Below are 22591 nucleotides of genomic sequence, written 5' to 3'. Positions count from 1 at the left end.
TTTTATATTATAAAAAATATTATAATTTTGATTTGATTTTATGTCTGTTGCAAAGGCTCTATTGTCATACAAACCCTCCTGCCCATAGTAACAACATTTCAGAGAATACCTAGTATGGGTGTAATATCTATTTATTCTCTATTTTGCGTTTACAGGAAGTAAGGGACTTTTGATGCCAACAATGGATATACTACACTATACATATGTCTTCATTATGACTGTGGGTATGCTCTAAAAGTGTGAACAAAATATGTTTCAGGTATGTCTTTGTTTATTTCTTTATAGGCCAATGCAATTATCTAGGATGGTCATTTAATGAAAAAACGGAACAACTCCCGAGAACAATTTCATTCAAACAAATTCCCCCCCATCCTATCGCTCGAAGCGATAGGATGGAGTGAGGCAGCGACGCAGGAGTCCTGAGTTGGTGTCGGCTAGACCACATCACTATTGCATCACAATACAGACGATACAGTTGGATGCCGTCTATTGCCAAATCCTGCCATGCCATTTAGTACCCAATGGAAAGAAGCCTGACTTTATTGTGCCATCCTCGATGATATAATCCAGTGGTTCCCAAACTTTTTAGCCCATGACCCACAAGAGATATTAGATGTTTTAGTCCGGGACCCAAACTAGAGAAAATAGCAGATCTACAAGTTTGCAAAGTGTTGCTTTATGCCACGTTGTAGATCTGCTATTTTCACTTCTTTTTTTTAATGGCTTCATGGATAGGTATGCAGTAGACTGACAGGAAACGGGGAGAGAGATGGGGGGGGGGGGGTGACACGCAGCAAAGGTCGTCGGGATCGGGAGTCGAACCCGCGTCACGCTGTCAGCCTAGGTGCCTAGACGGTTACGCCAACCGTCCGGGCCTATTTTCACATCTTAAACATTTTTTTTATTATTATTACTAATGGAAATGTTTAAAACTTTTCTAGGTCATTTGAAATTATATATATATATATATATATATATATATATATATATATATATATATATATATATATATATATATATATTTTTTTTTTTTACAGTAGGAAACAAAACCCCATAAAAATTGGTCCGCGACCCAAACATGGGTCCCGAGTCCCGACCCACTGTTTGGGAAACAGTGATTTATGTACTTGTGCTTTCATACTCGCAAATCAATCAATCAATCAATCAATCAATGTCCCAATCTACCATCTGTCTACCGGCAAACACACCTACATGCTTGTCCATCCATCCACGTTCCTAATCACTACCCCTCCCCGACCCCCGAAACAACCACCTCTGCCCCACTACGCTTCCCAGGAAAGCGATTTGGACCACATCAGCCGGTGCACTGCGGTCCCCCGGGACAGGCCGTCAGTCCTGTGAGGGGGTATGGGTGTCGACAGCACCAGCCTGCTCCTGGTTCCCTCATTAGCCCATTGAGACCTGGAACGCATCGGTGTCATTTTTTGATTTGAGCTAAAAAGCATTATTTTACACTTTGGGCTATTCAAAAATAGCAGATCTACAAGCTTGTAGATCTGCTATTTTTGAAAATGTGTGCAAATCTTTGAATATATATATATTTAAAGCAAACATTTTAACTCAAATCTTTGCATCTGGGGGGTCCCTGGAACAACATATTTTGAGATGGGGGTCCGCGACCAAATACATATCATGTTGGGGGTCCTTGACATGAAAGAGAACCACTGATATAGCAACATAGGTTTTTTTCAGAAAACTGTTAGGATTTAGAAGACATTTTGTAGAATCGGCTTCAAGTCTCAATGGGTTAGAGCTGGAGTAATGAGACCACATCTAAGCTGTCTCCACTGCCACGATGGTCCGGGAGGGGGGGACACTGCATCCCTGGGTCTGATCATGTGATCGTGTGTGTGTGTGTGTGTGAGAGAGAGTACATTTTGGTGGTTTTAGGGTCTATACACTGAGAGCTAATGGCATGGCCCCCATTGTCTCCCAGTTCAGCCAACGCAGAGGTCCCATTCTGCCAGACACTTGCGGGGAACGGGAGCGATTTCGACAGGTGCGCTTAATGCACTGAGCCAATTCAGCACAGTCAATTACAGTTCTACAGGAGGCGAGGTTATATCGCTACACTAGGCTTCACCATGCAGGCCCGGTCCCAACACTTCTCCTCCAGACACAGGAGATAGACTCTGTAGGCAAGCTTTTGGACGGGAACCAAAAGTGGCCCCGTTCCAAAATCGCCGCAATATGCTTAGACCGGAGGGGAGTTGGAACAGAGTCCAGATCCCCACAATCACACTCCTCCCTACAGCAGATATTACAGTGTGTGTGTGTGTGTCTGTGTGTGGGGCGGGACCGATCTGTTTTATACAGTTATTCAGCTCCTTAGAAGGGAGCAAGGTCTGGTGTATGACACACGCTTTGAGCAGTGGAGAGGACAATCCGTATTGTGGGCACTCACGCACGCACGCGCGCACACACACACACACACACACACACACGGGGGCAAGGCAATCTGCTCTGCCCATTCAAGACGAGCGGGCCAGATTGCCTTGGGTGCTGTAAGTCAAGCGAGGTAAAGACAGAGGAAGATATAGAGAGGGGAGGGGAAGCAGGAGAGAGAGAAAGATAGAGAGGAAGGGAGAGAGGAAGTAAATATGAAGGGAGAGAGACTACGAGGGTCACAATGTGAAATAGGCCCCCCTAACCCCATCGTTTCCTCTTCTCCTACCCTCTCGGCAGTCTCACTCCATCGACAGTCCATAAAAAGGGTGCTCTGACGGAGCAACAATGGCGCCTCATATTGGTTGCTTTCCACTGTTGGTAATCAGTTCATATTTTGTACCAGCAGTGGAAAGCATTAGATTATTTACTGTATTTCTTCTTTTGTTTTACTTTCTTGCCTAAGAAGGAAATTGAGATATGCAGAACACCTAAGCGACGGTGACACTTATCATCTCCCAAAGCACTTGGCTGCAGGTAGATGCTTCCCGCCGTAATGTTTCACAATAAGAGTGCACAATAAAAACAACAACAAACAAAGGCTCTATGAAAAGGTAAGGTGACAGGTACAACACAAAGGTACAGCAAGTCTTTAGACATAAAGGCTCACACACACACACACACACACACACACACACACACACACACACACACACACACACACACACACACACACACACACACACACACGCACATGCGCGCACACACACACACACACACAGACACACACACACACACACACACGCACACACACCCCTCCCCAGGACATTCAATTTCGGAAAACTCACTGATTACAAATTCCTTTGATGTCCATGTAGGCTTCAAAGCAGCTACTTTATTAGGTCATTTCTGTGTAACATTTTAAGAGGCGTTTGGCTCATTTCACATTAGTAAATGCAGAGAACTGAGCTTGATGGGGGGGAAAAAAAAACATTACATAACTTCATGTAGATATCACTGATCTCTTCTGTATTCGTAGGGGTGCCATCGTAATGCGACACCTTTTGTTTTTAGCAGCCGTCTACGACGTAGCTTATATGACAACCCAATCGCCAGAGGAAACGCTGTCACTGTACATTTCTCCAGAAACGGTATAATGATGTGTAAAGTCTGTGATCATGTAGCGACGTATAAAACTGCTGCTCAGAATAGCAAACGAACATTGCTTGAAGCCATTTCACATTTTAAACTATTGGAACAATACATCATTCGATTGTGTTTTCCCTCTGCTGAAGAACTAGACAATTCATATTTATGTAAAATACATATTTATGCATTTTATTACGCATAGATTTCTAATGGAGAGATAATTGCATCATTTATCAATTGGCAGAACTTCTACTGTATACGGTGTAACGTCTGTTTCAAATAGCCTGTCTGACAGCATGTAAATGATTCACAATACCCTGTAAATCCCACCGCCAATCGTCGAACAGTCGTTATGGTTCATGTAAAAACCTGTTCGGTACACCACGGCTTGCCAACTTAGACAGCACGCGCGTCGAGGCGCGAGGCCATTGGTTGCTTGCCGCAGCTCACGGCAGCTAGCGGCTTGCTCAGGCAAACCTCTTTTGAAAAGTTATTAACCTTGCATATATGTTGAGTGAACCAAAACGAGTGCTCGCCAAAACAACTGGTTTGGGAATCACAAGGATGCTTAAGGACATTGACAATCACTGGTGTCCTACTTGACACCAGGGTCTACATTTTTCAGTGGAAAAGAAGGGAGATCATCTCCAACAATTGTGCTATATTGTATTCTACCGTACAAGATTGGTCTCCGGATTGTAGCTTTAATAACACACGCCTCTTGTTGGCTCAGCACGCAAAGGTTGGCCTGGAGGTGGGGTGTTCACAAAACTAACATTTAACAAAAAATGCTGACCTCCACTGAACCATTAAATTGCTGTTGAAACAAATCCCGTCCCTACATTTCTAACCTAAGCTATTACATATTAAAAAGGCCATGGCCTTTAAAATACTGCATATTTGAAGACCAGCGCTGCCATATTGCTCAAATCCATCTCTGACACTTCTTTGGCGGAGACACGATGTGATGACTCATGATTGCGGTGCGTGATGAAGGGACTCATTCAAATCTCAACACCCTGAATGATAGTCATGATAAAAGAGCCATCTGCTCCAAGATAATGTGTGAGAGTGACGCGCAGCAGGCCGCTTCGTAGGAAGCTATTTGGACGAAGGTAGGCTACATGTGACACCTGCCATCTTCGTGTGCCATCCCACACGTGGGATTGTCTAGTCGTGACTGGGTGGAAAGGCATGAGGGGGTGTGACATCTGCATGGGACGAAACACGTCACTGAGAATAGGTGACGGACTGTAAAAAAATTATGTGAAAATCACACTTTCAATATTAATACAGTATCTAGTATTACCTCACTTTTGACAATGACTCAGCAAGTGACAATAGGCTCTATGTACAGCAATCATATTGTGAAGACATTCACAGGTGTTACCAATGATACTAATGAAGGCTCTGTTCCATTCTGGTCAAACAGAGTCAGGGTGCTGATATTGTGCACGTTGGCTCACTGGAAACATTCTGCTACACCAGTGGGTCTAAAATTTGGGTCCAGGGACCCTCATGGTTTCTTAAGGGGTTTCCAAGTGGCCCCTTACGGGTGTGTAACTCTGAGAGTGTACAAATGGAACCAAATGGACCCGTAAGGGTCCATATGGTTCCATGTATACACTCTCAGAGTTATGGGGGTCATGGAAATGAAAAATCTGAGAACCACTGTGCTACACTAAATGGAACAGAGCCTTCATTAGAATCATTGGTAACACCTGTGAAGGAAGTGATAATATGGCTGCTGTGCATAGAGCCTATTAGAAGACACTGAAACACATTGTAGGTATGAGGAAATTGTCTTTGATACTGACTTTCTTGACTTAACTTTTTGCTATTCCCAATCATAGGAGAACCAAAAAGACTGCAAAACAACACAGTACATTATTATTCCCATTCCATTACCTGCCACAGAACACCTGCAGGATCTTTTGAATCACCAGTTGAGGAGTTACAAGTTATACACAACTCGTGTGAGTTGCCTGTACTATACTGCCATGTAGTGCAATAACTACATTTTTGGAGACACTGACTCATTTGTCTAAAAGGTCACGAGTCTTTGCGTACAGTTACTGCACCTTGGCTTTGTTGTAAATCTGTTGGTTTGCGAGCATGCAGACGGACTGGCCGAAAAGGCCCCTGACATTAGCAGCTGTGGTGTCGTGGCCACACTGCAGTCTTGGCCACAGTCTTGGACACGGCAACTCATCTCATCCGACAGACGAGAGGCCATCTTCCGAACGTATAAATCAGCCAGGAACCTGACCCCTACCGAAACGTAGAGGGCATTACATTCTAGTTCACAATCGCTAGGGGGGTGTGTGCAATCGGGGGGGGGTGTGTGCGGCTGTGCGCGCGCGCGTGCGTTTGACTGTCATGGAGATTCGCCTTTGGGCCTCATCTCGGCAGAGTAAACACAGCAGCTTCAGTACACATTCCCACATTCCCACACAGCACTATAGTCCAAAAGCATCTTCTGAAAATTCTGCTGCAAAAAGCTGAGTCTGATCAAAGGGCTTTAGCTCAGAAAAATGCTTCTCTAGCTCCTTGGTTCGGGGAGAATAAGGCTGACGGGCTTTCTTTTGCCCTTCAATTTATTCATAAGGCGCCTCTGTTGTGGATGAATGCATTATCTCTCTCTCTCCAACTCAGTTTGTATTTCGGGTCAGCGTTGGCCTCCTCCTCTTCTCCATGTAACCCTTTGTTCGCTACTGTAGGCTATTTTAGGTCATATTTATTCATGTATTCGATCACATAGCGACCCTATCGTCCCTGCTCTGTGGGGCGAAACATTCGACGAAAGTCGCAGATCGACAAGCATCGCAACGTGGGTCAAAACGCATTGTTAGCGTGAATATCGGCTGTTTTTGGTGAGGACTTTAATGTGTGGAGGGGGAAACAGGAGGGGGCCTATAGCATAGACCGCTGGGGGACATTGGCGGTCAATGGAGTATTATAAAGGGTGCTTAACAACATGGTAACCTGGAGAGCAATGGTCTTGGCTGGCTTGGATTCTTTTGTCCGCGTGATGGATCATCCTGCCACGTGGCCAACAATGAGCAAAGTGTTTTTCCTGTCCGGAGTTCAAGATGTCAATTATGGATCAGCCTATAGAGAAGGAACCCAGCATTAAATACATGTCTCTCTCTCTCTTGCACTTTTGATGCTACTGTATGTATTTACAGTGCTTAAATGAATGAATAAAAAAACGAAACAATGAAAAACCTCACAGGTACCCTGAGATCAACTGCAGTGAATCATGTACAGATTAGCTCCAGTGCAGTGGTGGAAAAAGTACTCACATTTTTTACTTAAGTAAAAGTATCAATACTGCAATGTCGAAATACTCTGTTACAAGTAAAAGTCTGGAATTCAAAATGTACTTGCATAAAAGTATAAAAGTATTGACATCAAAATGTACTTTAAGTGCCAAAAGTAAAAGTATTCATTATGCAGAATGTCCCATTACAATTTCAAAAGTATGAAAATCTTGCGTCGCGATGCACAATGCGTCGCGATGCGACGCATTGTGAGCTTGTAGATCTGCTATTTTCAAATGGCCCAAATGTATATAGGGCTGAAGAGTTTAATGTACGTTTTTTAATAATAATCAAAATCTACAAAGTAACTAGTAGCTAAAGTTTTCATATAATTGTAGTGGAGTAAAAGTACAATATTTGTCTCAGAGATGTAGTGGAGTAGGAGTAAAATAAATTGAAAATTGGAAATACCTCAAAATTGTACTTGAGTGCTTGAGTAAATGTACTTAATTACTTTACACCACTGATAGGGACCCTGTAATCAACTGCAGTGAATCATTTACAGATTAGCTCCAGTGTAGGACGTACTAGTGTGAATTGCCACACTAATGTTAAAGAGGTGGTGCCATGTTTTTGCACTTTTTCTGTTTTTCATGTGTCTATGAGGTTGATATAACTTCATTAAGCCCCCCGGTGGTGTTTTTATGGTGTTTTATGTCTTCTCTGACTATTTGGAGTTTCTTCCTGGAGGCTGAAACCTTGAGGGTCAAACGTGCCAATAGAGAAACAGCGCTTTAGTGACATCACAAAGCCCACACCCTCCCCCTCATTATCATAACACAACAGGTGTGGGCATGAGGAGGAGGAGGGACTAGGACAGGTGGGTGGTGCTAAGGTGGTGGAGGAGGTGCTAAAGTGAGAACCAGGTATACTTAATGCACTGGTGGGTGTGTCTACATAAAAACAACATTTTAACACTTACTGTACACTTTTTTTTGTTGAAAAAAATCCTTACATAATAATAATACCTTATGATCAGGTTTTAGGGTTGAAAAATATCATGGCACTCCATCTTTAACCACACTCACTGGCTACTGGCCTTGGAGCCTGAGCACTCACAGAGAAGTGATTTGGCATTCAACAGTTTTGAGCATCAATCGGCAGAGACATAAAGACCATGCCTTCACCTATAAGACTAGTGGAAAACAAAACAAAAAAAACAACACACAGCACAATCTCAACATGTCTGACAGCCACTGGTGCATGCACCAGATAAAGCCAATGTCACATTAACAGTGACATGGTGCAGAGCCCCCTGGTGGTGGAAGACATTTACACATCCACTGGCTCTCTCCCCTTTGCTTGCACAGAGGGCTGCGGCGCTCCAGTCCATTCTGAGTACTAGAGTGCCATCTAGTGGCTGACGGAGCTCCCTGCTGGCACGGTGCAGCACTGTCACTTTAATTAAACTATTATTTTAATACTTTTAATTAAAATTAATTAAGCTGTGTCGCTCATTTGTCAGTTCCGTTTGCAGCGTGGAAGGCTTTTGAAGGTTTGATAAATCGGTACTGTACTGCTCTCAGTTCAAAAACTGTCAGATTGCACACATTATCACATGCAATGTGGCCTTCTGTATATACACACACATACAAAAACAATTAGCAGATGCCTGACAACATGCAACTTCTCCTTCACGCACGCACGCATGGATGCGCGGAGATGCGCGGATGGGTTTTTTTGTCACCCAAATCCGCGTTAACAAGTTCATTATCCATCCGCCATCCACCCGCGGTACTTATATCATCCTATTTATAGATCCGCACCAACCGCACCAAATAATTGTTATTTTCCTGATGTTAGTTTTCTTATAAACAGTGTTACTCACCACTGTCGCGATGCAGTGACTGTATACAATCCACAACCATGGTAACAACAAGCGAACGTCTTCATTAAGTTACTTTCGCTTTCAACCACTTTGTTGCCATGTCGGCTTTTTATAAGCTTTTTATAAGCGACTTTTAATATAATAAACTTTATTTATATAGCACCTTTCATGACATAAATGCAGCTCAAAGTGCTTTACAGAAAAAGAAAGAAAAAGTGAAAACAAAACACAGAGCAAAAACAATGCTCTGTGTTGCGACTTTTGGGCTTGTTTGGCACTTGTTTTGGGCTTGTTTTCATAGACCTGGCTACTTATTTCTCTCGCAACCTGGCAACACTGGCTGCCTTCAAAGCAACATGTCGTGAGCGGCTATTTTGTGCCTGGTGTAAAATGACGTAATATTAAAATACTACAAACGCACACACGGTGAAATGTAGTGCTTTTTAAAAGCTATTATAGGCCTATAGATTGATATCATTAATTTAATTCCCGCATTATTTCACCCGCGGTTTATCCAATATGAATTAATAATTATATTTGATTGACCCAAATCCACCCAAACTGCGGTTAACTGCGGCAACCGCGGCTAAAACCGCGATCCGCGCATCTCTATGCACGCACACACACACACACACACACACACACACACACACACACACACACAGCGCAAACAGCAGGTTTTCTCCATTTCCATTACAATGGCTGTCAGCACTTACCTGTAGGCTGTTCAAATTGTCACGGGCGAAATAACAGTTTGCTATCTTTCTGTCAGCGTGGGGGCAGACAGACATTAGCTCACTCCAAAAACAAGTACACACCAGGTGGTGTTGTCTCCCTCCTCCCCCGATAAACTATTAGAATTCTGGAAGGGGGGGGAGTGGGGGGGACTATGTCCCAAATAGCAAGCAAGCAACACCTGTGTGTGCAGCCGAGTGTAGCTGAGACTTGGCACTTGAACTGAAACGGAAATAAAAGAAAATATTCTGCAGAGTCGCCCCTTCTTTGAAGTGTCTGTTTTTGTCAAGGGTTTTCGAGAGGGGAAATGAGTGGGATGGAATAATGGCGTACCAGATGACGGTAATAAAATAATTTCACAGCCGAAATGGAAGTGATGTTGAGAATGTGGGTGCTGGGGGTGGCTTTGTGATCATTGTGTAAAAAGGAATAATAATTGTGACATTTTCGTAATGACAAAATGAGAGGAATAAATTAAAATGACAGAGGAGGAGGATAAAAATCGCTATGTACTCAAATGAAACCAGGAGGATAAATTAAAGTGCAGATAATGACAGTTCTGTCACCAGCAGAGAAACAAAACAAACAAAAGCAGTGCGATGAAAATCAAAATGACAGCTTTGATTGTGTACTCAAAGCGGATTGGGGCATGTGGGAAAAAACTAAACAATGTGATTGATGAGGAATCTATCACGGATTGCCAGGTTGGAGGAAACAACAGGACGTAAAAAAACAAGCAAGAGACATATACATTCAATAGATACATAGACACAACTCTGCGTCTTAGTCGTAAATAAACAACAAAATATGCATATATAGAACCACTTACTGAGGTTACAGTCTATCCTGATACAATCTGGCGGGGGAGAGAGAGCGAGATGGTGAGATCAAACAAAAAGAAAGAGAGAGAGAGAGATTGAGAGAGAAGGAAAAAAGAGAAAGCATTTTCTTTTTTTTACATCCTTCAAGGTTAATTCTGCAGACATCTAAGCATCGCTCTTGAGGCCACCATCCGGGGACAGGCTACGAGTCAGGATCACCCTTTGCATTTTCATTTCCACACTTTATCTAATATCACCCCCATCTTCCCCTCCCAGACCCAACGCACAGCAGAAGGCGAGTTCGACTCAATCCAGTAAACCCACACAACTTCTTAACACGGTGGAACCCTCTCACAAGAGCCACTCCGTTTGAATTTTATATTAAAAGCAGATTCATTAAATTCGCTGGCATGCGGAGTGCGGATCCGTAATTATGTCTGCGATACCTATGATTATTGAGACGCATGATTATTAACCGAGGCAATAACAATACATTAACAGAACAATACATTTCCCCGTGAATGTAATTAGGCCGTCCGGAACCAGCCCCATTATTCACCTCCGCGGTGCAATATCATTCATCATATCGCCCAAAGAGTTAGCAATTACCGCCACGGGGCTGTGCGCTCGCAGTGTGAAGCGGCAGCATTTTATTTTTTCTGCACCTGCGGTATCAGTACAAGAGCAGGTGCACTCCGCTGTCTGATGTCAGTGCTACAGTAGCTCTGGCCTTTTTTTCTTTTGGTCAGAACTTGGGAAACGCACTCGCCTTCTGCAGCTCGTTGGGTGTGAGAAACCATATCAACAAACATAAGAAAGGGTGATCATGCACACCCCGGCCACATCACGCCTTGTGCACATGAGCCACAGGAAATAAGTCCCCCCCATAGCCTCTGCAGGAGCACACTGTGAGATTTAGTCAGGGGTGGACAGTTTCAAAGTACATTTACTTGAGGCCAAGGGTTTTTTGTGCGTCTTGTATTTTTGGATACTTATGACTTTCACTCCACTACATTTCAAAGACAAAGATTGTACTTGGGACTCCACTACATTTCTAGAAAGGGAAAACTACATCCTTACATTATCAATTAACCAATTAAGCCCTATGTCAAATATAGTGGAAAATAGCATCTACAAGCTCCCAACGCGCTGTGATGAGACATGTTGTGAGCTTGTAGATATGTTATTTGCACTATTTCCTTTTTTCTTTTTTAAATTCTGAACATTTAGTTTTTGCATTTTTGGGATACATTTCTCCATTTCAATACAGCAATGCATTGAACAAAAAAAGTTATTTTGAATATGAAGATTTTCTTTTTAAAAGCATGTAGCCTACTTTTGATTAATTGAAGTACAAATCAGACTGAGAAACTTTCACTTGCAGTTGAGTAATATCTGACCAGGAGTATCTATACTTTGACTCAAGTACTGTGATTGAGTACTTTGTCCGCCACTGGACAAAGTACCACTGTCCACCACTATAATGTCCTATGGAATATTAACCAGGGTATAAGGCAATTCTACCCTCTAGTGGCCGCTCTTTGCATGTGCACGTGGCTGTGTGGTCAGGGTGTGGTCTCGAGCTGTCAACCGCTACAGAATAGTGGACACAAACAGCCAGGGACCAGCCTCACTGGAAGGGTGAATGAATGTCTGTGGTGTGTGGCCAATACGAATTATAATCAACTGGTGTTCATTTAAGAGACTTAGAGGCTATAAGGCAGAGATGCCATTAGTGGTAGAAACTGAGTTGTCCCCAGCTCACGTGAGGTGTTGAGTGTCTTGCAGAGAGAGAAAATGAAAAAGAAAAGAACACATGGGTGGAAATGTCAAGTGTCATTTAAAACAACGTTGCGCTGGAAGTGTCGCTCAGGTTCACGCACTAATTGCTTATCGAACACATTATCATCCCTACCTATCGCTAATAAACATAATTATGGCTGAAGTGGTTCAATTACGCGCCCTCAAATTGATTAATTACCAGGGTTGTAATTGTCTCTCAACGAGGCTTAAGGCTCGTTGCGAGGGAGTCTCGACTGATACCAAAGATACCACGCTGACTCCCGGGACGTGTTCTCACTTCTGCCATGTTAATTAATTCCCCGCGAACGAGCTATGAATAGAAACTTCAGATGCTGAGCTGTGACGCCAATGTGTATGCATGACACACGAGGTGTCGTTGGAAATTAAACCGAGTAGAAGGGGTGAGCTGGGGGGCTTTCGGTAAAACCCGAAACGCAAACTAATCTAAGGGCATTAGCGCTACAGTATATGGATTAACGTTTAGCCTCATTAGCTAAGATAAATTATACGTCTGAGCTGGGTGATCGTTTGGGGCCAGGTCGAGGCCCCGTCTGTGCGCGCGCGCGCGTGTGTGTGTGTGTGTGTGTGTATTTGTGTGTGTGGCTTGGGGACAACTGTGAGCTGTGAGCCGGTCTCTCTGGCTGTTTGATCCGAGGGCCGCAGACATACAGGCCATTGAAGGGGTGAAAAGTTCCATCATCTGAGCCTTGGCTAGGTGGGAGAGAGAGAGACAGACAGAGAGAGAGAGGGAGAGAAAGAAAGAGACGGACAGACAGAGAGACAGAGAGAGCTATAGAAGGCAGTAGAGAGAGAGATAGAGTGAGACAGAGAAGGATAGAAAGGAACAGGAAGTGACCTTCTTTCCCCGACCACCCCGCTTCCTGTCTCTGTGGTTGCCCGAGCTCCCGTATCCCAGGGTGCACCTCTGCTCTGATCCCCAGCTTTCCACATGCAGGCGCGTTCCATCGCTCTAAAGATGATGGAACGCACCAGAAAGGTGCCATGGAGCCTGAAGGTCACGTCGCTCTGCCACGAGCACCGATAATGTATGACTTTGAAGTGGTAATAAATCAAAAGAGTTATTTATAACGTATATGAAAGTACCACTTTCATGTGTCTACGACTGGAAAAAAAAAGATTCAATTTTCCCTCATATGAAAAACATTCATCTTACAAGATGTCTCCTTGTAATAATCCATTGACCTTCCCTACCTAGGTATCGGCAAAAAAAAACCCCACAATTTTGCTGTCTGATAACTTGACAAGCTAAATAATGATTAAAAATAACACTGTGACCTTCATTTCAAACGAATCTATGGCTCCCCCTACTGGCGGAACAACATAACTTGCCTTCTTAGTTCTTATCATTGTTTTTTTTACAAAACAAAGAATTGCTGTGTGGGAGAATAGCCGATCTACAAGCTCAAATATGCCGCGTTGCGAGCTTGTAGATCAGCTATTTTATGTGCGCAACAGCGGCACGCAACTAATATAAATGAGGCTTTAGGGGAGAAGGAGGAGCAAGGGAACCACCATGTGGTTACAGAGACAGCTACAGAGACAGGCTAGCTGCCAGAGGCTCAGAGTTTGGGTAGAGACAGGGTTAGAGATGAAGCTTTTTTTGATTTATGTGAGGATGAAAGGTTTAGTTATGGGCCACGAGAGAGAGAGAGAGAGAAAGAGAGAGGGATGAATGAAAGTTTTGGTCCGGGACCACCAGCAAGATGGGGTCCCTGCAGATGGAGCATAAATGACCCGTGGGCCACTCCACTTAGAATCCAAAACCGAGGGACACATTGACATTTTGAGTTTTTTGTTGCGCTTAATCTTTTTGCTTTTCTTCAGTAGGACTTTGCCACAAAGCGTGCGCGTTTGTGAGAGGGTGTCGGGGGAGGGTTATGTGTTCCTCATTGTCAAACAATGTCAGCATTAGCATAATTTAGGAACAAGGCCGTGGCTACTCGGTGAAAACAGCGGGCCGTAACCCAAAGTCCTCAACGAGGAAGTCAAAAACACTGCCAGCGTATAAAACCATTTATCCCCGTGATGTGACAAAAGCACGCCTGAAGCCAATGGCAATAAACTACAACAAAATAAATCAAAAAGACAATGTTAAGTCCCTTCAACTTCACGGCAGGGGGGTTGACACATGGTATGCTGGACTACAGGGAGGGATAATGCAGGGGGGGGGGCTACAGGGCCCGGGGTCCTACCCAGGTTCACGGTGAGTTTGACGCGGCCCCCGTCCAGCTCCAGCCGCAGCGTGTCCGCCGACTCCTTGGAGGTGGTGGCCATGAGGAGGCCGTAGGCGCGCTGCGACATGAAGCGCAGCGCCACGTCCTCCGCCTCCGTGTGCATGGTGACCGGCATGAGGATCTTCAGGTACATGCTGCCGTCGTAGCTCAGCACCGTCGCCTCTGGAATGGTCAGGGGGGGAATGGAAACCAGACACGCGCACACACACACACACACACACGCACACACACACACAGACAAAAGATGAACAGAGGCACGTATTGAGAGACATAAACACACACACACGTCACTGAAATGGTGCAGTTTGGGAAAACCAAGTACCAAAAGTATAAGTACTCGTTATGTAGATGTCCCATTTCACAAGTGTTGTAAAAATGTATACAAATCTTTTGACAATAGCAGATCTACAAGCTCACAACGCGTTGTGAGCTTGTAGATCTGCTATTTTCAAATAGCCAAAGTATATAGGGCTGAATTGGTTAATGCATGTTTTGTAATAATATATAAAAATATATATATAATTTATATAATAATAAAGAAGTAACTAAAGTTTTAAAATAATTGTAGTGGAGTAAAAAGTACAATATTTGCCTCTGAGAAAGTAAAAAAACTTAAGTACAGTGCTTGAGTAAATGTACTTTAAAGTTTACAGTTTACACCACTGGAAAAAACAGGTATAGAATTCGCCAAGAGAATGCTGACTCTGAGGAGAACATGCATTTCCAGTAGAGCAGGGGACGGGGTCTTCAGGCCAAAGACCCCTTAGCTGAGAGAGAGAGATGAAGCAGGAACCCCTATTCGCCTATTATATAAGATGTTGTTACAGATTAAACCTTTTTGTAGATTTCATAGACAGCATCAGTGTTGTGTGAATTCATGTTTTTTTTTTGTTTACACATTATCTTCTCTCTTAACATGTTGGATTCATGACATGTTAATTTTCAGACATTTGACCACTTAAACCCTCAATACTTGGTGAACTTGAAGGACTACTGGGAAGTTGAAATAATGCCCCCCCCACCCCCCACAGCTTTTCCGCTCTACACCAAACCTCTTTGCCAAAAATAGCCAAGCTAGTAGATCAGCTATTGTCGGGCTAATGTTGCCCTCAGAATAGGGATGCTAGACTGAAGTGGTTAATTAAAAATATATAATAAATAATCCTATCACACAAAGAGTTGGCGGCCCCGCTGTAGTAAGGACCCCCTTGGGGTCCCGGACCCCCTGTTGAAGACCCCTGCAGTAGAGTCAACTTTTGGGTTCCAAAGTCAATCCCAATTTTGGAGAGTGCTAGAACACCACTATCTTTACCATGAAGTGACAAACGTACTAAAGTATGTTTTTAGAAAAATATTAGACCACTATTAGACTTTATTTTATTGTATCAAGTTACAGTATGTTCAGTAACCTCTGAACCAAAACATTATCTTACCTGAAAAAACAAACAAACATGAAAATTCATCCAAACAGAGCCAGGAGTGACTTTTGTGTTACACACTTCCTGTCAGATGGCTACCTGAAAAGGCATGCTGCTGAAAGCACAGTGACATCTAGTGGACTTTCTTTTTCATACATACCTCAACCAAAATGGTAGAGATGGCTCAATCAGGTGAGTTGCTTTCAATAAGAAATAGTGGCTTAAAATCTGCTGCCAAATGGTCGACCAGAACATTAAAGGACGCTTATTTTAACAAAGAAATATCACTTACCCTAACTTTACCTTAAAAGCAAACAAAAGTAGTAGTCGGGTGGAACCCTTGTATGTCAGAAACCGTTCCTTGTTTATTATTATTTGAAAAAAAAATTAAAATAGTGATTGTAGAGCTCACAATGTGTTTCTGCCACACAGCAATGATATAAACATAATGTATATTCATAAACTGATTTATTTAACCACTTAAAGGGTAAGACCACTTTGGTAGAGGTTTGGGTTGTGTAGTTACCTTGCCATGATGTAACTCCAAAGGTGGGCAAGAAATAAAAAATAATTGCTCCATTGATTAGAAATTGATAATTCAAAAATATGCTCCTCATTGACTTACATTGTAAGGTAAAACAGCTCTCAAAGTCACTCTTTTAGCACATAAATGAACGCAAACAAAGCTGATTCATACAATATAGAGCATCACCAAACCCAGTACTGTTTGTTTTTTTAATAAAAATGTCAACTTCCTGTTGATTTTACTATTTGAAGATCTGGATCCGGATCCGCGGATCCAGTCCAGGTTTTCTACTTATTAAAAATGGCAAAATCAACAGGAAGTTGACATTTAAAAAAAAAAAAAAAACAGTACTGGGTTTGGTGATGTTCTATATTGTCTGAATCAACTTTGTTTGTGTTCGTTTACGTGCTAAAATAGTGACTTTTGAGAGATGTTTTACCATACAATGTAAGTCAATGGGGAGCATATTTTGAATTATCAATTTCTAATCAATGGAGCAATTATCTTTTATTTCTTGCCCACCTTTGGAGTTACATCACGACAAGGTAACTACACAACCCAAACCTCTACCAAAGTGGTCTTGCCCTTTAAGCCTTATTCAAGAGGAACCCGGTCAACTAAGTATGCAAGTAAATTTCTATTCCAGGGGATCATATTTCCAGTGTAAAATAAATTTGTATGTATATTAGTATGTGTAACGAGCATGTGTTGTGCTATATTTAATCAATTAACTTTAATTACATTATTCTAATGTGTTTGTAATGTCCTGACCTGCTGGAAATTGGCTTGATGGGTCTTCAGTCATGCAAGTAACCTGCAAACCACTTCGCGCGCGTGCGCACACACACACTAGTGCTGCACAATTAATCGAAAAAAGATCGTGATCTCGATTCAGACACCTATGCAATCTCGATTTTAAATTATGGCCAAAAAAAACTGCACTTCAGCCCTATCGGCCATTTGAAAATACACACACACACACACACACACACACACACACACACACACACACACACACACACACACACACACACACACACACACACACACACACACACACACACACACACACACACACACACACACACACACACACACACACACACTGTACTCTGTGTACAGCCCTGTCATGTCTCAAATACAAACTTTTAAAATCAAATTCTTTTTTTTGTTCTCTATGTGCCAGTCATCCCTTGATGCATGCATAAAGCCCTGCCAATATATCGCCCATTGTTTGACTTTTTCATCGGCAATTATGCAGCCGATGTGTGACTATTTTTCTCCACTTTCAACCAGGCTTGTTGCATGTATTATTTGATTATAGTTTTTTTAATCTAAAGAATAGCAGTTCCACAAGCTCAGCATATTTATTTGTTTGCTTATATGCACGTTAAATGTTCTCACATAGACGTTAATAAATCTAAGTTTTTCAATTAGAGAAGATGTCGCACTTTTTGACCAAATACCTGTCAAAACATTTGTAAACTGTGGTCTAGGACAAAATCGGGATCAGCAGCATCAGACACAAACATCTGGCATCGGCAGTGGTGGAAAGTAACCAAGTACATGTACTCAAGTACTGCACTTTAATACAATTTTGAGGTATTTTTACTCTACTGGAGTATTTCCAGTTTTCAATACTTTTACTACATACTGTATCAGAAGAAAATATTGTACTTTTACTCCACTACAATTATTTGAAAACTTTAGTTACTAGTTACTTTGTAGATTTGGATTATTTTTGATAACTTTTGTGAGCTTGTAGATCAGCTATTTAAAAAGAAAAAAAATGTTTTTGAAAACTTGTGAAATGGGATATTCTGCATATACTTTTATTCCCACACTTTTGTATTTTTACTCAAGTAAATGTTTTCATACCGGACCTTGTAATAGATTATTTCTGTATTGTGGTATCGATACTTGTATTTAAGTAAAACAAAAGTGAGCACTTCTTCCATCACTGGGCGTCGGTCGGCTCTACTCATGGACATTAACATGAAGCGAATGCAAAAGGGAAGCTTTCGCTGCCGATGCCGGAGACATCAGACAGCAGCGTGCCAAGAAGCCACGACCTTGGATTCTCGCTCTCGCCAGACAGAGGCCGGCCATAAATAGACCACTGCATGCGCAGAGTGACAGTTGCCCGAGGATCGCCTTTTCATTCGCAGTGTGGGTTGATGCGTGTCAGGCTGGCAGGCAGGCAGTGCTAGCGTGGTTCACACTGATGGGTCGCTCTGGAGGAGTGCATGTGTCCACGCACGGCGCAAATGAAAAATACAGTGGTTTAATGTAATGTAAGTACATTTACTCCAGTACTGTACTTAAGTACAATTTTGAGGATTTTTTTACTTTAGTGGAGTAATACCAAATTTCAGTACTTTTACTTCTACTCCACTACATCTCAGATGCAAATATTGTACTTTTAATCCACTGCAATTATTTGGTTTTTTTTGTTACTTTGTAGATTTTTATTATTAGTACAAAACATGCATTAACCACTTCAGCCCTATCGGCCATTTGAAAATAGACGATCTACAAGCTGTGAGCTTGAAGATCTGCTATTTTCTAAAGATTTTTATACATTTGAAAACTTGTGAAATGGGACATTCTGCATAATGAGTACTTTCTACTTTTGATACTTTAAGTACGTTTTGATACCAATACTCTTACTCAAGTACATTTTTTATTCTGGACTTGTAACAGAGTATGTCTGCATTGCAGTATTGATACTTTTACGTAAGCATAAAATGTGAGCACTTTTTCCACCACTGATGTTAACCACACTTATAGCATTCCTATTCTGGGGGCAAGCATTTGGTGATAATAGCAGATGCACAATCTCACAATGGGATGTATTGTCAGCTTGTAGATCGGCTATTTTCCTTGTGAAGATATTTAGGGTAACCGGAATGGTCGCCCCCAAAACATGCTCACCCCCATTTGTTGAGCCGACAGCTCACCCCCAGCGGCAGTCCAGTCGCCCCGCTTGAGCAGAACTCTCGCCTCCAACGGCGGACCACTCGCCCTGCCGGTGCAGAACACCCACCCCGCTTGGTGAGAACAGACTACAGCCCCGAACAATAAGTTAGGAAGTAGTTAGGCGTGTTTTTGGACGACACGTTCTCATATAATCGAAATCCGCTTCAGCCGACTCAGCACCGTTCGAGTTATGTCCCGATTTTTTTACTCCACTACAATTATTTGAAAACTTTAGTTACTAGTTACTTAGCAGATATAAATATATTTTCATACTTGTTTAGATTAGAGCTTCATGCATGTCCTTTTGTAAATTATTTTTTATTAGGTAAATATTTATATAGAAAGGTCTAACCAGGGACTGGGGTTGCAAATTAGCCTCGGCTATAAACCCCATTCATGCCTCACGTGTTTTCTCAGGGCACAACGCATGCAGTAACATTTTCATAGACCTGACTGCTTATTTCTCTCGCAAAATTTGGCAACCCACTTCACTGCAAAGCGGCGGAAAAAGATCAGATCTACAAGCATACAGCTTGTCACGCAGCATCTGTTTTATGCTTGAAGATCAGATATTTTGCGCAGGATTGAGCACATGTGTGAAGCATACCGATGTGTTCGCTACAGATCGCGCTGTTTTCTAATGCTGTGCCAACAGATCTGATCTACAAGCATAGGGCTCGTCAGGCAGCGACTGTTTTATGTTTGCAGATCAGATATTTAGCGCAGGAGTAGAGCAGGAATGAGCACATTTGTGGAACATAGTGATGTGTTCACTTGTTGCGCTGACAGGGAGGAGGAGAGGAGACGCTTTTGTCAGCAACGTGGACAGCTGATAGAATGAGACGCTTTACTCTCAGACAATAATGGGAATATTATTATTATGAATAATAGTAATATTGGTTTGTCAAGAGATATCCATGTGTTTTGGACAATGGAGATAGTCACGTAATTAGACAGTGGCTTCAGCGTTCATATAGGCTCCATGTTTCCCTCAAGCGTTTAATGTAATGCTACAGATCGCACTGTTTTATACGCTTTTTGTATAAAGATTTTACATACAGAATCTGCAGTTACCATTACAAGTTAGCCTATTTTATAATGTTTCTGCCTGCCTACAACAACTATGTGAGTGAGCTCACTGACTGAGCAGAGTGCAATTGAAATGTTAATAGCTATTTAAAAGACAATGGAACCCCCACTGTGTGGGGGAGAAGGTGTCAGCTCGTCTGGAGCACAGAGGGGAGACAGTGACCAATAGAATAGCTGGAAAAACTGTATTTTTGACCCCCAAATCAGGCAGTGTATGGGATAATGAAACCCCAGTCATGGAAGTGTTAAGTGGGTAAAAGATGCAGAGGAGAAAGGGAGCTCTGTAGAAAAAGGAATACTAATTGTACTGACCATAAAAACTGAATAAAGGGACAAGATTTTCTGCATTGACAAAAGAGTTGGTTCACAGTCAAACAAATGCCGTAATGCCATAGGCGAAAATAACACACTGGCAATTGATTATTGTGTTATAGCTGTGACTGACTGAAATATAAGTCTAATCATGAAGAGAGACTGGAGTTCATGGCAGTTCTTAAGGTATATTAAAGAAAATGATTTCCCCAGGCTGTATTTCTCTGCACTTTATTTCAGTATGGATCGGAAGAAGAATTATAATATAATATAATATACTCGGGATGGCAATTTTGAGCATATATGTAGGGTTATAATTTTCTAAGCAAAAAGGCAATATCATCGACTGCTCTCGCCTTGCACTGATCTACACGGCTAATATAGCATCACAGAGTAATAATATAAGAGGGATTACCGAGGATGATTCCATAACAGCCCCCTTAACGCCTTTGCAGTGACACGAGAGGTGCCACTAGATGGCAGGAGAGACCTAAAGAAATTATCCCTCCCTCATCTGATGGCGGGAGACAAAAACAGTTCCATCGGCCCCAGCCTTCACAATAAAGACATCTCTCTGCCTTTCCCTCCCTCCTCTGTCCTGATTTCGGCAACAATCTCTCCTTCCCTCATTACCCTTCTCTCTCCCCACACCTGTCATGTCCCACATATCCATCCCCCTCCTCCACCTCTCCCTCCCCTGCCGGTGGTGATGCTCGCCAAAGCCATATACTGTTTCTCAATGTTTGGTCCGGGGCCCACAAGGGGTCCAAAGGGTCCCTTACATGCAGCATTGGTTCTCAAAGTGGGGTCCGGGGACCCCCAGGGGTCTTTGGGGGGGTTCCAGGGGGACCCTAGCTAAAGTAGTTAACATAGCATCACAAGCATTTTAACCACTGCATCCGTTTATATGTTGGCTATTCAAAAATAGCATATCTACATCTGCTATTTTTGAAAATATTTGAAAATATCGAAAATGTTTGGACAAATCTTCTCTTCTGGGGGTCCCTGACAAAATTATTTTACAAACTGGGGTCCGCGGCCGAATCTAGTTTGAGTGCCTTAACTTTGAGAGTATACAAATGGATTATTTTGTTTTCTTTGGGGAAACCAAATCTTCACTGTACAGTTATCAGTGTTAATTCAACTCCGAGAGTGTGACCAAACAGACCCGTAAGGGTCCATTTGAACCCCCTGGTGGTCCCCTAACCTGACGTTGAGAACCGGTGTGATAAATAGACGACAGAGCCAGGCCGGCGCCCGGACGGAGCTAAACGGGGATGAACCAGGTGTGTAATTGTGCGTGTGCACACGTCACCTCGCCCCAGCCTCACCATGGCTGTGTACCTGCCACCTGGGTGAGCATGACCGGCCCCAGATGGCCAGACCAGAGGTACGGCTGCTCCGCCGCGCCTTGCCCGCCTCTCGTACGCTCGCCCTAATTACCTCCCTCGCTGCCAGCCAGCGTGCCCAAAATGCCACCAGGGCCTCAGGGTGGCATTTGCCACACACACACACACACACACACACACACACACACACACACACACACACACACACACACACACACACACACACACACACACACACACACACACACACACACACACACACACACACACACACACACACACACACACACACACAGTGGTGGAAAGTAACTAAGTACATTTACTCAAGTACTGTACTTAAGTACAATTTTCAGGTACTTTTACTTTACCGAGAATTTCCAGTTGTCCATACTTTCACTTCTACTCCACTACATCTCAGAGGCAAATATTGTGCTTTTACTCCACTACAATTATTTGAAAACTTTAGTTACTAGTTGCTTTCCAGAAATAAATTATTACATTATAAAACATACATTAACCACTTTAGCCCCATTTCATACCTAGGCTATTTGAAAATAGCAGAACTACAAGCTCACAACGTGTCGCGATGCGACGCGTT

General features: G+C 42.7%; 1 protein-coding gene across 5 annotated transcripts in view; it reads right to left on the bottom strand.

The window, feature by feature from the left end:
• The window catches only part of nrxn2b (neurexin 2b), an 890203-nt gene that overhangs the window by 465900 nt on the left and 401712 nt on the right, over positions 1-22591 (bottom strand). For all 5 annotated transcript variants that reach the window (XM_080450580.1, XM_080450581.1, XM_080450582.1 and 2 more), the window contains 2 exons: positions 14279-14482; positions 10271-10297 (listed from right to left, as the gene is read on the bottom strand). In XM_080450580.1, coding sequence (XP_080306706.1) covers positions 10271-10297; positions 14279-14482 — 231 coding nt within the window. The remainder of the gene's footprint in view (positions 1-10270; positions 10298-14278; positions 14483-22591) is intronic.

This window comes from Gymnoscopelus braueri (assembly GCF_963280865.1).
Source record: "Gymnoscopelus braueri genome assembly, chromosome: 15".
NCBI lineage: Eukaryota > Metazoa > Chordata > Actinopteri > Myctophiformes > Myctophidae > Gymnoscopelus > Gymnoscopelus braueri.
The sequence above is the reverse complement of the archived record's forward strand: the minus strand, read 5'-3'. Positions and strand labels throughout refer to the sequence as shown.